This window comes from Musca vetustissima, unplaced genomic scaffold (assembly GCF_032173495.1).
Source record: "Musca vetustissima isolate MV318-11 ecotype Yass unplaced genomic scaffold, APGP_CSIRO_Mvet_v1 utg2475, whole genome shotgun sequence".
Classification (NCBI taxonomy): Eukaryota; Metazoa; Arthropoda; class Insecta; order Diptera; family Muscidae; genus Musca; species Musca vetustissima.
Genome location: NW_026878361.1, coordinates 10,543 through 22,199, shown reverse-complemented (window position 1 = coordinate 22,199; position 11,657 = coordinate 10,543). Strand labels below are relative to the sequence as shown.

The 11,657-nt window shown below is 32.9% G+C and overlaps 2 protein-coding genes across 2 annotated transcripts; one reads left to right on the top strand and one right to left on the bottom strand.

Annotated features, from left to right (window-relative positions):
* Positions 1-1,699: 1,699 nt before the first annotated feature.
* LOC133323146 (thymosin beta) lies at positions 1,700-2,982 on the top strand. The gene is made up of 3 exons (XM_061532101.1): positions 1,700-1,843; positions 1,945-2,058; positions 2,572-2,982. Exons 1-3 carry the CDS (start codon positions 1,714-1,716, stop codon positions 2,709-2,711), a joined length of 384 nt encoding a protein of 127 aa, XP_061388085.1. The 5' UTR covers positions 1,700-1,713; the 3' UTR covers positions 2,712-2,982.
* Positions 2,983-7,821: 4,839 nt separating this feature from the next.
* Positions 7,822-8,424, bottom strand: LOC133323143 (myosin regulatory light chain sqh). Its single transcript, XM_061532098.1, has 2 exons — positions 7,997-8,424; positions 7,822-7,932 (listed from the first exon to the last, which is right to left on the bottom strand). Exons 1-2 carry the CDS (start codon positions 8,414-8,416, stop codon positions 7,828-7,830), a joined length of 525 nt encoding a protein of 174 aa, XP_061388082.1. The 5' UTR covers positions 8,417-8,424; the 3' UTR covers positions 7,822-7,827.
* Positions 8,425-11,657: the final 3,233 nt, after the last annotated feature.

Here is an 11,657-nt window from a genome sequence, read left to right as displayed (position 1 = left end):
TATGACAGACATGGGTGCGGCAAAAAAAAAATCGAATCTTGAAAACCAATCCAGCAATATAAACATTTTACATTGACATCTTAATGAAGATTCCTGTTGGTGATAATTAAGAATATTTAATATAATTACGAGAGTAAAGAATTTGGAATGTGATTATATTTGTTGTTGGCATTATGTTATGTTCTGAAGTTATTTGTTTTACTCATTTTTCGATATTATTGCTAGTACAATAAGATAAAATAAGGTATTGGGATTGTTGGCTTAATATATTATTATGTTGGACGTAATAAAGTAAAAAATTAGGAATTTCAAATCGATTCAGGTTAAATATTCAAATTAAGGTCTTTATTAAAAGTATATTTGTATTGATTGTCTACCTATATTTTACATTTAATATTAATTCCGAAAATTGTTTCACCGTTACCTAATAATGTTCTATAATAAATTTTTTGTTTACAAAAAACATCAATCAAAACTTAAATATATTCCAAACAAATTATTTTGGCTGTTTTGTTTGTGTCCTTATTAATATAAAACTATTTTTCTTAAAAAAATATATATATATGTAACTATAAATTTTTTAAAAACTGTTTATATCATTATAACCTACATAAAAAAAATATCTACATAAATTATTATCGTCAATACCCAGCTACTTTCGATTTTCTGCACAATTTCGGACAAAACTCTGAAGGAACATTTGCAAATAGGAACATTTTCGGATACTTTTTTTCAGAAATTCAAAAAAATCGGAATATTATCAGTCGTTTTTTTTTCGAAATTCGAAAATTTATCGGTTGTGTGATCCGTGTTTCGAAAAAATAATCAATTTCATTTTTAGAATAAAGAAATAGGCATTTATTTGCAATAATTTAAAATGTATTTCAGTACAAGCCTCTATTCTTTCTTCCACTTGATTGAAGAAAGCTAAATTGATATTGATTATTTCCTTGTGGAATTAACACATTTGCTCAAATCAAATTTTCAAATTGTCCCTTAAGCAAAAAAAAACCTAAATACTAAAATTTCGTTTTCAATTCTTCCAAAAATTTCCCTTTAGAGTATGTGACAGATTACTTGAAAAGTAATCGGAGAAACAGTAGACAATATCGAAAATATAGAGTGGACTCTGCAGAAATGTGGGTCTCTCTCCTCTCGGTAAAAAATGTTAGCTGTGCAACGTCAATTCAATTTATTTGTGGGTGCAGTAGTTGTTGACTATACATTTTTATGTTTATATGTATATACCATTTTTAAAATTAATAAATACCATAGGCATTTTTATTTTCATCACGTAAGGCACATCTTTTGAAAAACAGAGCAATATCCCTACATCAATTAAATACCGAAGAATAAAAAAATTACATGATTGATCTAGACAAACGTTTTCTTAATTTACAAAATACATTTCTTCTGAAGATTCGTCACCTTATATTTGTTGTAATTGAATGCAACTGTTTGTAAAGTTGTCACTCATGAAAATCTAAACGTGTAAATATGTATGTATTTGAATGCATTTGTTTTATTATTTTCACGAATTGTCCAAAGAGAAGATGAGCGGGGACAGACTCAAGATTGCTGCATTGTTGCATTTCAACAACAACTATTAATAAACAATGCTGTCACCGCCGCTGTCACGGATTTGATTTTAAATGCTTTGAATATTTGTTTAATTATCTTTTTGTTTTAAACGTTTCATTTCAGTTATAAAAAATGGCTGCACCTGCTCTTAAAGATCTTCCAAAAGTTGCTGAAACCCTCAAGAGTCAGCTTGAAAGCTTTGATACTGAAAAATTGAAGAACGCCAATACTCAGGAAAAAATTATTCTACCTACAGCCGAGGGTAAGTAATAAACTCTGCAAATAACCAAATGAAATAATTAGCCCCCACCCCCATTTCCAATTCTAACAATAACAATACCATATATGTTATCCCTTTTGCAGATGTAGCCGCTGAAAAGACTCAAAAGTCTTTGTTTGCTGGTATTGAGTCCTTTAATCCATCCAAATTGAAACATACCGAAACACAAGAGAAAAATCCATTGCCAGACAAAGAAGGTAAGAATTTCTAACATCATAATTATGTATGTACATGTTGACCCCAAAATATGTGTTGTAGTTTGCGAAATTAAAAAATAAAATAAAGAAAACAACATTGACTTCCAAATCTAAATGAACGAGCATGTTCGGTGGAACGCCAATGCTGTCAACGAGAGTCGCCGACATGGTGTCTATACAATGACTAATTATTAATATTGAGTTGAGGAGATTTTACCATATTAAGTGTTGGCTGGAAAATATCTCGTTGTAAATAATCGCCAAATATGGTAGGAAATACAACGACTCTGTGGCTGCTGAAATAGTGTCGTTGTATTTTATACAATGTAGTTGTTATTTCCATTAAAAACAAACTATAACCAAATGGTGGCTGGGCTACTCCTTTAATGGCCATTTTGAAATTTTCATTAGATGTATTATTACTACTCACACACACAAACACATGACGTTTGTTATTTATACATTTTAGATTTTAAGATTGTTTACTTATCATAACTTTGTTTTCCTTTCCAGCCATTGAAAAGGAAAAGGAGAAGAATGACTTCATTGCTGGCATTGAGAATTTCGATTCCAAAAAGCTGAAACATACCGAGACATGCGAAAAGAATCCCTTGCCAACCAAGGAGATCATCGAGGAAGAAAAGAGAGGTTAAAGTCATCAATGTCGTCGTCTCATCAATCAATCATCATATCTGCGCATGCGTACATGATGATTGCCGCAGCGCAGGTGCTGTAGCAAAACTCAACGGCCGTACCAGTAGCACTTTACCACTCACATTGCAGAACTGGATGACGTATTTTTTACTCATTCCTAATATCTAATATTACTGAAAGACATACTTTACTTTGTAAAAGCATTTATAATTTGCGTACATACACATATTTATATATCGAAAAACAAATAACATTTTCATACAAAATTTTTATAAAAAACAAAAAAAAACCATGTCTTTTTCTCTTTGTTTCACAAATCATTTTGTGTCCGTCCTCGATCATTTCATTCGCAACACTCTCACACACATGCTTCATTTGACATGTTGCTTTTTTCTGTGCATGTATGCATGAAGATATACGATAAATTGTCAATGATTATTATTATTGCAATATGTACGTGACTTCAATTTTAAATTCGGGGGGAATAATAATGCGGCACCTCCACACACCATTCTGGAGACGCCCGTCACTAATATGGCGGCTCTAAGGCATGTTATAACTGCATGTTTCAACAGTCATCGGGTAAATTCTAAAATAAACATTAAAGACTGGACTTATTGCAATTGGAATATATACGCAAAACAAAGATCAAGGAGTAAAAACACGTTATTATACGCCTGTTGAGATTTTTTTAAAAATAAATATGTGTATTTTTTAATAAAACATTTGGTTTTTCTAACGGTATTTTATGATTGCAATTGAAATAAGAAGTTAAGAAGAAACATACATGCTGAAATGTGATTTTGGAAATTGTTAACGTAGAGATATCATAGACTGAGAATGAGAGTGTATAAAATAATTAGGGTTTTAAAAATTAATTTAATAACCCCCCTTTAAATTTCAAGTAAAAATCTTAACAACTCCTGAAGATATAACCAATGTTTGTGTCAGCAACATCAAGCAACGGCAGGAGTGCTTCTCCAAATTTAAAAGCGTTTTAACGAAACAGGAGTTTAGAGAATGGGGGGAACGGTAACTCAAAAACTAATAATCTTACCTGTTTCAAGTTATTCTGTACGTAGCTGTCGGTAAGAACTATGATAAATGCAATCGGTCAAGATCCATCTTATTGTATAACGTAGATTGTGCCCGAAAATAGAGGATTTTGCAAAAGAGCCACGTTCATATCATATCCAGACATGAACTTTTTCGAGTTAGGTAGGAATTTTTGGGTGTATTGATCCCGATTGGTATACCTGTACATTTGGAGTTACACTGGTGGCCAAAACTAAAGCAACTAACATTGCAAGTTTAATAAGTTTAGTTTAATAACTTTTTCAAAAATAAGGATATCGTGTTTTTTTTTTAATTTTGAATCGGGTACTTTATTCACTTAAAAAGAAAACAAAAGCATTAATGCAAAATTCATTTTGAAATCTTTAATAAATGTATGAATAAGGGAGTTTTCTCAATTTTTGCTTGGACAAAACTAAAACAAATTTGAAATTCGGAGAAGGATAGTGATGGTCTGAGCAAACAACTCAAAAGCAAGACCACCTCCCGCCAGACCAAACTCACACTCTACAAGTCGCTGATACTACCGTGCTGCTATATGGATCTGAAGCATGGGTACTTGCGTAAGCAGATGAGGCAGCTCTTGAAGTGTTTGAGAGAAAAACTCCGAAAGATCTATGGGCCGATCTGCGTTGACGGTGAATATTGCCGTCGAATGAACCATGAGTTGTACAAGCTATTCCCGGACATTGACATTGTTAGACGTATTGAGCTGCAGGGGTCTCAACCGTTTATGGTTGTGTGATCATTCTTTGGCGAATGTTCGTTTGGCAAAGAATTTATCGCCATAAATTCATTCGTAAAATGAGCACAAAACGAAAAGTATGTATTTTAATTTATTCGCGAGCTAATTTTTGGGCACCCTGCAGCTAAGTAAAACTAAAATAACTCTACTGTACACACAGATGAGCTCTACAATTTTAGTTATTTTTATCGTTATATTTACTATGTTTTGGTACGCCTACACCTATTTCGATTCTTATAGATCATTTTGAAATTGATTTTTTTACAATAACATGCGTCTGGTTTTCAATATTGACTTACTGCCAAAAAAATACCCATTTAAGAGTTCAACGGAATTTGTCAGACGGTTATCGTTTTATATAGGCAGGCAAACATGTCCAGAAACTATCAAGAAAGCCAAGAAAGCTTTTATTTCTGAAAACAATCAGAAAGCCAAATTGCCTTTCGCAAAAGCTCATATTAATTGGAATCCGACATAGTGTAAACTATTTTGCTCTCAGTTGAATTAAAGTTAAACATTAAAAAATTACCGCGAGAAAGTCCAAAAATGAAAGTCTCATGTCACAGTATTGCCAGGGTACTGGGAAACATGGAGTAGGTTCAATAATGTTATTGGGCTCTTTTTATGGAGTTTGATATATTTACGAGATTTATGAAGTAATGGATCGGATTGATATGTGTTGGAAAACGCTATGGTTCCCTACGCCGAATAAAATATATAACCTCCTCTTTTCAGGTACCAAAGGACATTTTTAACCTAATATAAAGGTTCAGGATGAAGGAATAGTATATGTCTCGTAGGTATGCTACCGTAATGAAAAATAATGGTAATGCTGTCAATTACTAGCAAAATTTGTTTATTTATAAGCAAAAATCAAAAATCAATCATGACTAGACCTCGGATTTTTGCATATTTTTTATGCTTTATCCGATTGGGCTCAAATTTTGTATTTAGGCGTTTCACGCTCCAATTGATCGATATTTGGAGTCATGTTAAAAATATGCAAAAAATATGCACGGTATTCTAAGTCGATATTCGATAAATATGCACGGTATGCTAGGTCGATATGCAATAAACATGCAAAAAAAAAATGCAAAAAATATGCACTGTATGCTAGGTCGATATGCAATAAATATGCACTGCATGCTAGGTCGATATGCGATAAATATGCAAAATATAGGCAAAAATATGCAAAAATATGCAGAACATGCAAAATATGCAGAACATGCAAAATATAGGCAAAAATATGCAAAAATATACAAAATATGCAGAATATGCAAAATATAGGCAAAAATTGCAAAAATATACAAAATATGCAAAATATAGGCAAAAATATGCAAAATATGCAGAATATGCAAAATATAGGTAAAAATATACAAAATATGCAAAAATATGCAGAATATGCAAAAAATATGCAGAATATTCAAAAAATATGCAGAATATGCAAAAAATATGCATATCGACCTAGCATACCATATCGACCAAGCATACCGTGCATATTTATTTCATATCGACCTAGCATACCGTGCATATTTTGCATATCTCGTGCATATGCGTTATATGCAAATATGCAAAAAATTAAAAAATATGAACCCTTCAAATAATTCTAAATCCTTTGAAACGAATTTGTGTCCAATCAGAATTTCGATATTTTCATTATTAAGTCATGATTAGACCTCGGATTTTGCATATTTGCATAATCCGAGGTCTAATCATGACTGTGCAAATTTTAAGGGCCATTATATTAGTTAGGTTTGTCTCAAGCCACAATTTTCCATATAATTGGAAGTAGTGCAACTAAGATCACAACTTGAGCTTTAAATATTTTGTATTGAAAACTCATCATCGGTGTGCGCACTTTTCCAAAAAATTTTTTGTCATGCCACGTGTCATGTCATTAAATACATTTTTTGGTCGACTAGAAGTAACTATTTCCACCACAACTTTTTTATAGAATGGATTTAAATATTTGTCAATTTAACACTTAACGAACTCGCTAACTGATGATCACAAAATGTGCGTCCGAAAACAGCCAAAGACATCCTCCAATTAGTTTGTCGCCATGAGTAGATACTACTATGTAGATACATACAAATTTAAAAATAAAAGAATGATTTTCACAGAACTTATCTCTTGACAAAACAGTTATGCATTATTTTTCCCATTTGGTTTGTGTAATTGAAATTATTTTAAGACATACCAGTAATACCATTATCAGGGCTTTAATCACAAATTCTATTCTTATTCAAATGACCCAATTTAGGTATGTCGTCAACTTTTTGGTTACTAGTTGTTTATCAGTGTTTTGTGAAGTAGCAACAACAAGAGTTTCTAAGTGGTAAATTCTAGATATATTTTTTGTTCGACATTTTTTTAATTTTAGAAAGAAACATTTAAACAAAGGGAAAATATTCAGAAAAAATACTAGGTTGATTTTCTCTACGCTAATATTTATCATTTGTGCTGAGAATATCGAAAAAATTGAATTTTTTAGTTTATTTAATAAACGAGTACTTTCTCACTTTAATACTCCAATTAAATTGTAATAGGAAATCCGTCGGCTTATTGTCATAAATATTGAGATACAAGAGATAATCCTTGTAATATAAACTAAGAAAAGATCTAAATACTACTACAACAATGTTCTCTGATCACTTAAATATTTGACTGTATTTGTAAATACGAATTCCTATATTTCCCCTCATTTGTCATATTCCAAATGATTTTGCTACAGTTCGTCCAATGAAACATATAATAGCGTTGTATTCAGGAAAAGTTTTAAAAGAAAAAACCAAGATCAATTCCAAAATTTAACTAACACCTATTTCATATTGGACGATTAAGTTGAAAATTTTTCATATATATTATATACGCATGTATGTAAAAATGTTTATTCAATATAAATGATGTTCATATTAATACTTATATATGTGATATCTATGATTGTTTGCAATGGCAATTCAGAACTATAAACAAAATTTGCAATTTTTAAGTACCAAGAAAACTGATAACAATAAATCATCCAGTAGATTGCAGCAAGGGTTAATTGATCGTATTTTGTTAATTATTTAATTGGATATAGAATGATGATAACTGAACCCTTTTACATGGGACTAAGACTAATACATTTGAATCAAATAAGAGATAGAATATTAAATAAAACGGCACACAAATAAAGAATTTTATGATAATGGAGATTTTTCTGTAATGTCATTCGCATGACTTTGGATTGTAAAATACATGTTAGGAATAATAACAATACGGAGGGGAATGTGCTTTATTGTGTGAGGCTGTTCTTATTGTTCATCCTTGTCTTTAGCGCCATGTTTCAGAATTCTGGTAAATTCGATATAATCAAACAGACCACCCTTGATGGGAGCTTCGCGATACATTTCGTCAACCTGAAAATGTTAATGTTGATAATTACAATATGCTTAGTACATTCCAAAGAGAAGAATAACTTACATCCTCGTCTGTAAAACGATCGCCCATGGTTGTGAGAAGCTCACGCAAACGATCCTCGGGAATCACACCAGTATTTTCTTCATCGAAACAACCAAATGCATTTTTGATGACATCTTCGGGATCTGTACCTTGCAACCGTTCTCCAAACAGGGTTAAGAACATAGTGAAATTAATTGGGCCAGGAGCTTCGTTCATCATTGCTTCCAGATATTCATCTGTGGGATTTTTGCCCAAAGACGCGAGCATATCGTGTAAATCCTCCTTCTCAACGAAACCATCGCGGTTTTGATCGATCATATTAAAGGCCTCCTTAAATTCGGCAATTTGTGCCTGATCGAACATAGCAAATACATTAGAGGTGGCACGTTGGGCACGCTTCTTGGTTGTGGCACGGCGACCGGCTGTTTTGCGAGAAGACATGTTTGATCTAAGAAAAAACAACAACAAGAATATTAAAATTATTAGAAGATAAAAGTAAACAAAAACTAAGAAAAGAAGATTGAAATCGTATAAAATTAACAACAATTTAAACATATGATTAAAATGTTGTTAATACGTTGACATCGATATTTATTATACGTAGTATATCACATCATATTTAATATTTTTCGCAAAGTATTCTTTAATTTACCGTCACAAAAAACAAATTGGAATTGATTAATTCGAGTTGGGCTTAACAATACAATTAGTAAATCACATTGTTGGAGATTATTCGTTATTCCTTAGACATCTCTTTATTTTACAGACATATTTGAAGAATATAATTTTCCCAGAAAATCAATATCACGAATAGTAAATAAGTATAGAGCCACGAACCCAGTCCCAAATATTCCATCGAGGATAAAGTTCACGGCACAAAGGCCAACGTACAGATAACTTGTTTATGCATATGGCCAAAGTATGCGTAAATGCCATCTATAGGACCTGATTACTAGAAACTTGGCCGGTTTTTAACCATTTCTTGACGAATGTTGCTTTTTTTGTGCCCAAGAGTGGAAGGTTTATCTGCATAAACACGGTTCCATAAAAAAATGTATAATGCTGTCAAATCGAATAATCTTGGTGGCCAGTTAATATCGGCACGACGGATGTAGATGTGGGAGAATCACAATATTCGTACTATGTAACCGGTAGTACAAAATAAAAAAATCGCTGTTGGCCTCTGGATACGTCGCTGTTTGAAGTATATAAGCAAGCATTTTTATATGCAATAGTTCTTCACTCAATGTCAGCAATTAAATCGGGAAGGATCTCTCGTAGCTATTCAATACCGAAGGGGATTTAGACAAGGTAACAGTTTGTCGTGTGAGCTTTTTAACATCCTGCTGAAAAACGTCATACGAGATGCAAATGTGAACATAAATTAATCTCTGTAATAGTTACCTTTGAACGAATTGAGAAGGAGTCTGCCAAAGTGGGACTGACAGTAAATGCTTAGAAGGCCAAACTGTTTGTATCAACGGGCAAGACGTCCAGAAGACTCGGACCAACATGAAACATGGATACTTGCATTGAAAAATTGATGCAAGCAAATGTGGAAGGTCTTGGAGTGTTTTAGAGAAAAATTCTCCAAAAAATCTATGCGTCGCGGGGGATATTGCCGTCGAATGAACCATGAGCCGTACCATCTATTCTCGGACATCAACAGAGGTATTTAGCTGCAGCGACTACGTTGGCTAGATCATGTTGTGAGAATGGATGAGGATGACCCTGCTCAAAGGCCAACTAATGGTTCACGCAGAATGGGAATGCCACGAATTCTATGGAAAGATCGAATGGAAGGCAATATTTCGGAACATGGTCTTTCAAATTGGAAGAGCTGCGTACAAGACTGATATTTTTAAACTCGGCTTATGTAACAAATCTTCTGTCACTGAACAGTTAAGATTTACAGTAAATGGAGTATAAAAAATAAAAATATATATAAGCTACTATTCTCTGGTAGGTTAGGGATGTGCGGTTGTTAATAACAACCGTCCACTCTGAGACTATGTCCATTGTGATCATCCTTATAAATTACCTGTAAAGAAAAGAAAAAGGGAGAGTGGAGGAGCAAGGAGAAAAGATAGCGAGAGAAGAAGAGCGGAAAAAAGGTTATTTTAGCCACGTCAAATTTTTGACAAAGCCTAGGATCTGGTTTGGTTCTATTTTGGAGAAGAAGACTAGATTATCGATTTCATATCTTCCAAACTGTTTATGTCTTCTGCTAATCAGCGATGGACATTTACAGAGGATGTGTTCAATTGTTTCCAGTTTTTCTTCGTCCTCACATAGACGACAGTAATCCTCTCCACTGGAGTCCCACTCCGAAGTGAGAGATCTAATCTTGCAGTGACCTGTTATGATCCCCACAACGATTTTGATCTCCCTCTTATTGTGTGTCAGCAGCGAAGTTGTTCTTTTACCAGAGAATTCAGGCCAGATAGATTTTGAGATTCTGCAAGCAGGTTCTCTTAGCCATCTGTTGCCGTCTACCTCGCAGTAGAACGCACGGATTCTGCCAATGAAATTGCCGATGGGAGGTTTCACAGATCTCTCAATCGGAAGATTGGACGACTGTGAGCCCCTTCGAGCAAGCTCGACGGCTATCTCATTCCCTTCAATGTACCATTCCCTTCAATGTCTCATTCCCTATCTGTCGTATATCCTTCAAAGCGGACTTGCAATTATGAACAACTTTTGAGTTTATAGTACGCGACTTCACCGCTTTAAGGGACGCCTGACTATCGACATATGTATGTAGTCACCGGTCCCGTAATGTCTGCATTAAGTGATTTTACTATCTCGGCCGCTTTTTTATTTATTTATATATTTCATATTGTCTTTCGACCTTAAGGCTGTAAGCTACATTTCACAATTAAATATAAATTTTATAGTATTAAGCGGCTTAAATGTAAAAGGGAGGGATATTGAACTACTAAAGAATATTATACCGATTAAATTACAAAAAAAAGTTTTTGATTATTATAGGTTATGATTAAAAAAAAGATTATGACTACTCCAGTAGGAATGGAAAATTATTATATGTATATAAAAATGAGTTGTGTTTTTATCTAAATAATTTGTATCACAAATATCATGGTACAATTATAAAAGGTAACAGCAAATCCCAGCTGATTTGATTCCAACGTGTTACTAGTATCAATATGAATTTGACAAATTACGTTTTTAAAAATCACCCAACAGGAAAATTGGGAACGCATACAATTTGAAATTGTTCTTTATTAAATGTGCTCCCGTATTCAATTTACTCAATCTGCCAGCTGGGAAAGTTTCAGGAAGCAAATCTTACTTCAAGGAATAACTCGCTATTCCCAGCATTTTCATACGTGTTACACATATAAGTTGCAATGGCTCAATTATAAGAATGATGTGGAGGCGATAGAAATATAAATTTTATAGATTTTCATTCATGTTTTTCAAATTTTATTTTGAGGATTCAAAAATATTTCATTTTCAAAGTAAATATAATTTATTTGTTTGTTTACATTTTTCTGTCAAATGAGTTGACACTAGTAGAACTTACAACAACAAATTTCCATGTGGTTGTTGTATCGTTTTTCGTACAACAACACTTGCTGTTACCTTCTATTATTATACCATGCACAAATATAAAAAAAAAATTAAACATACATACGTACATTAAAAAATTTAATTGAAT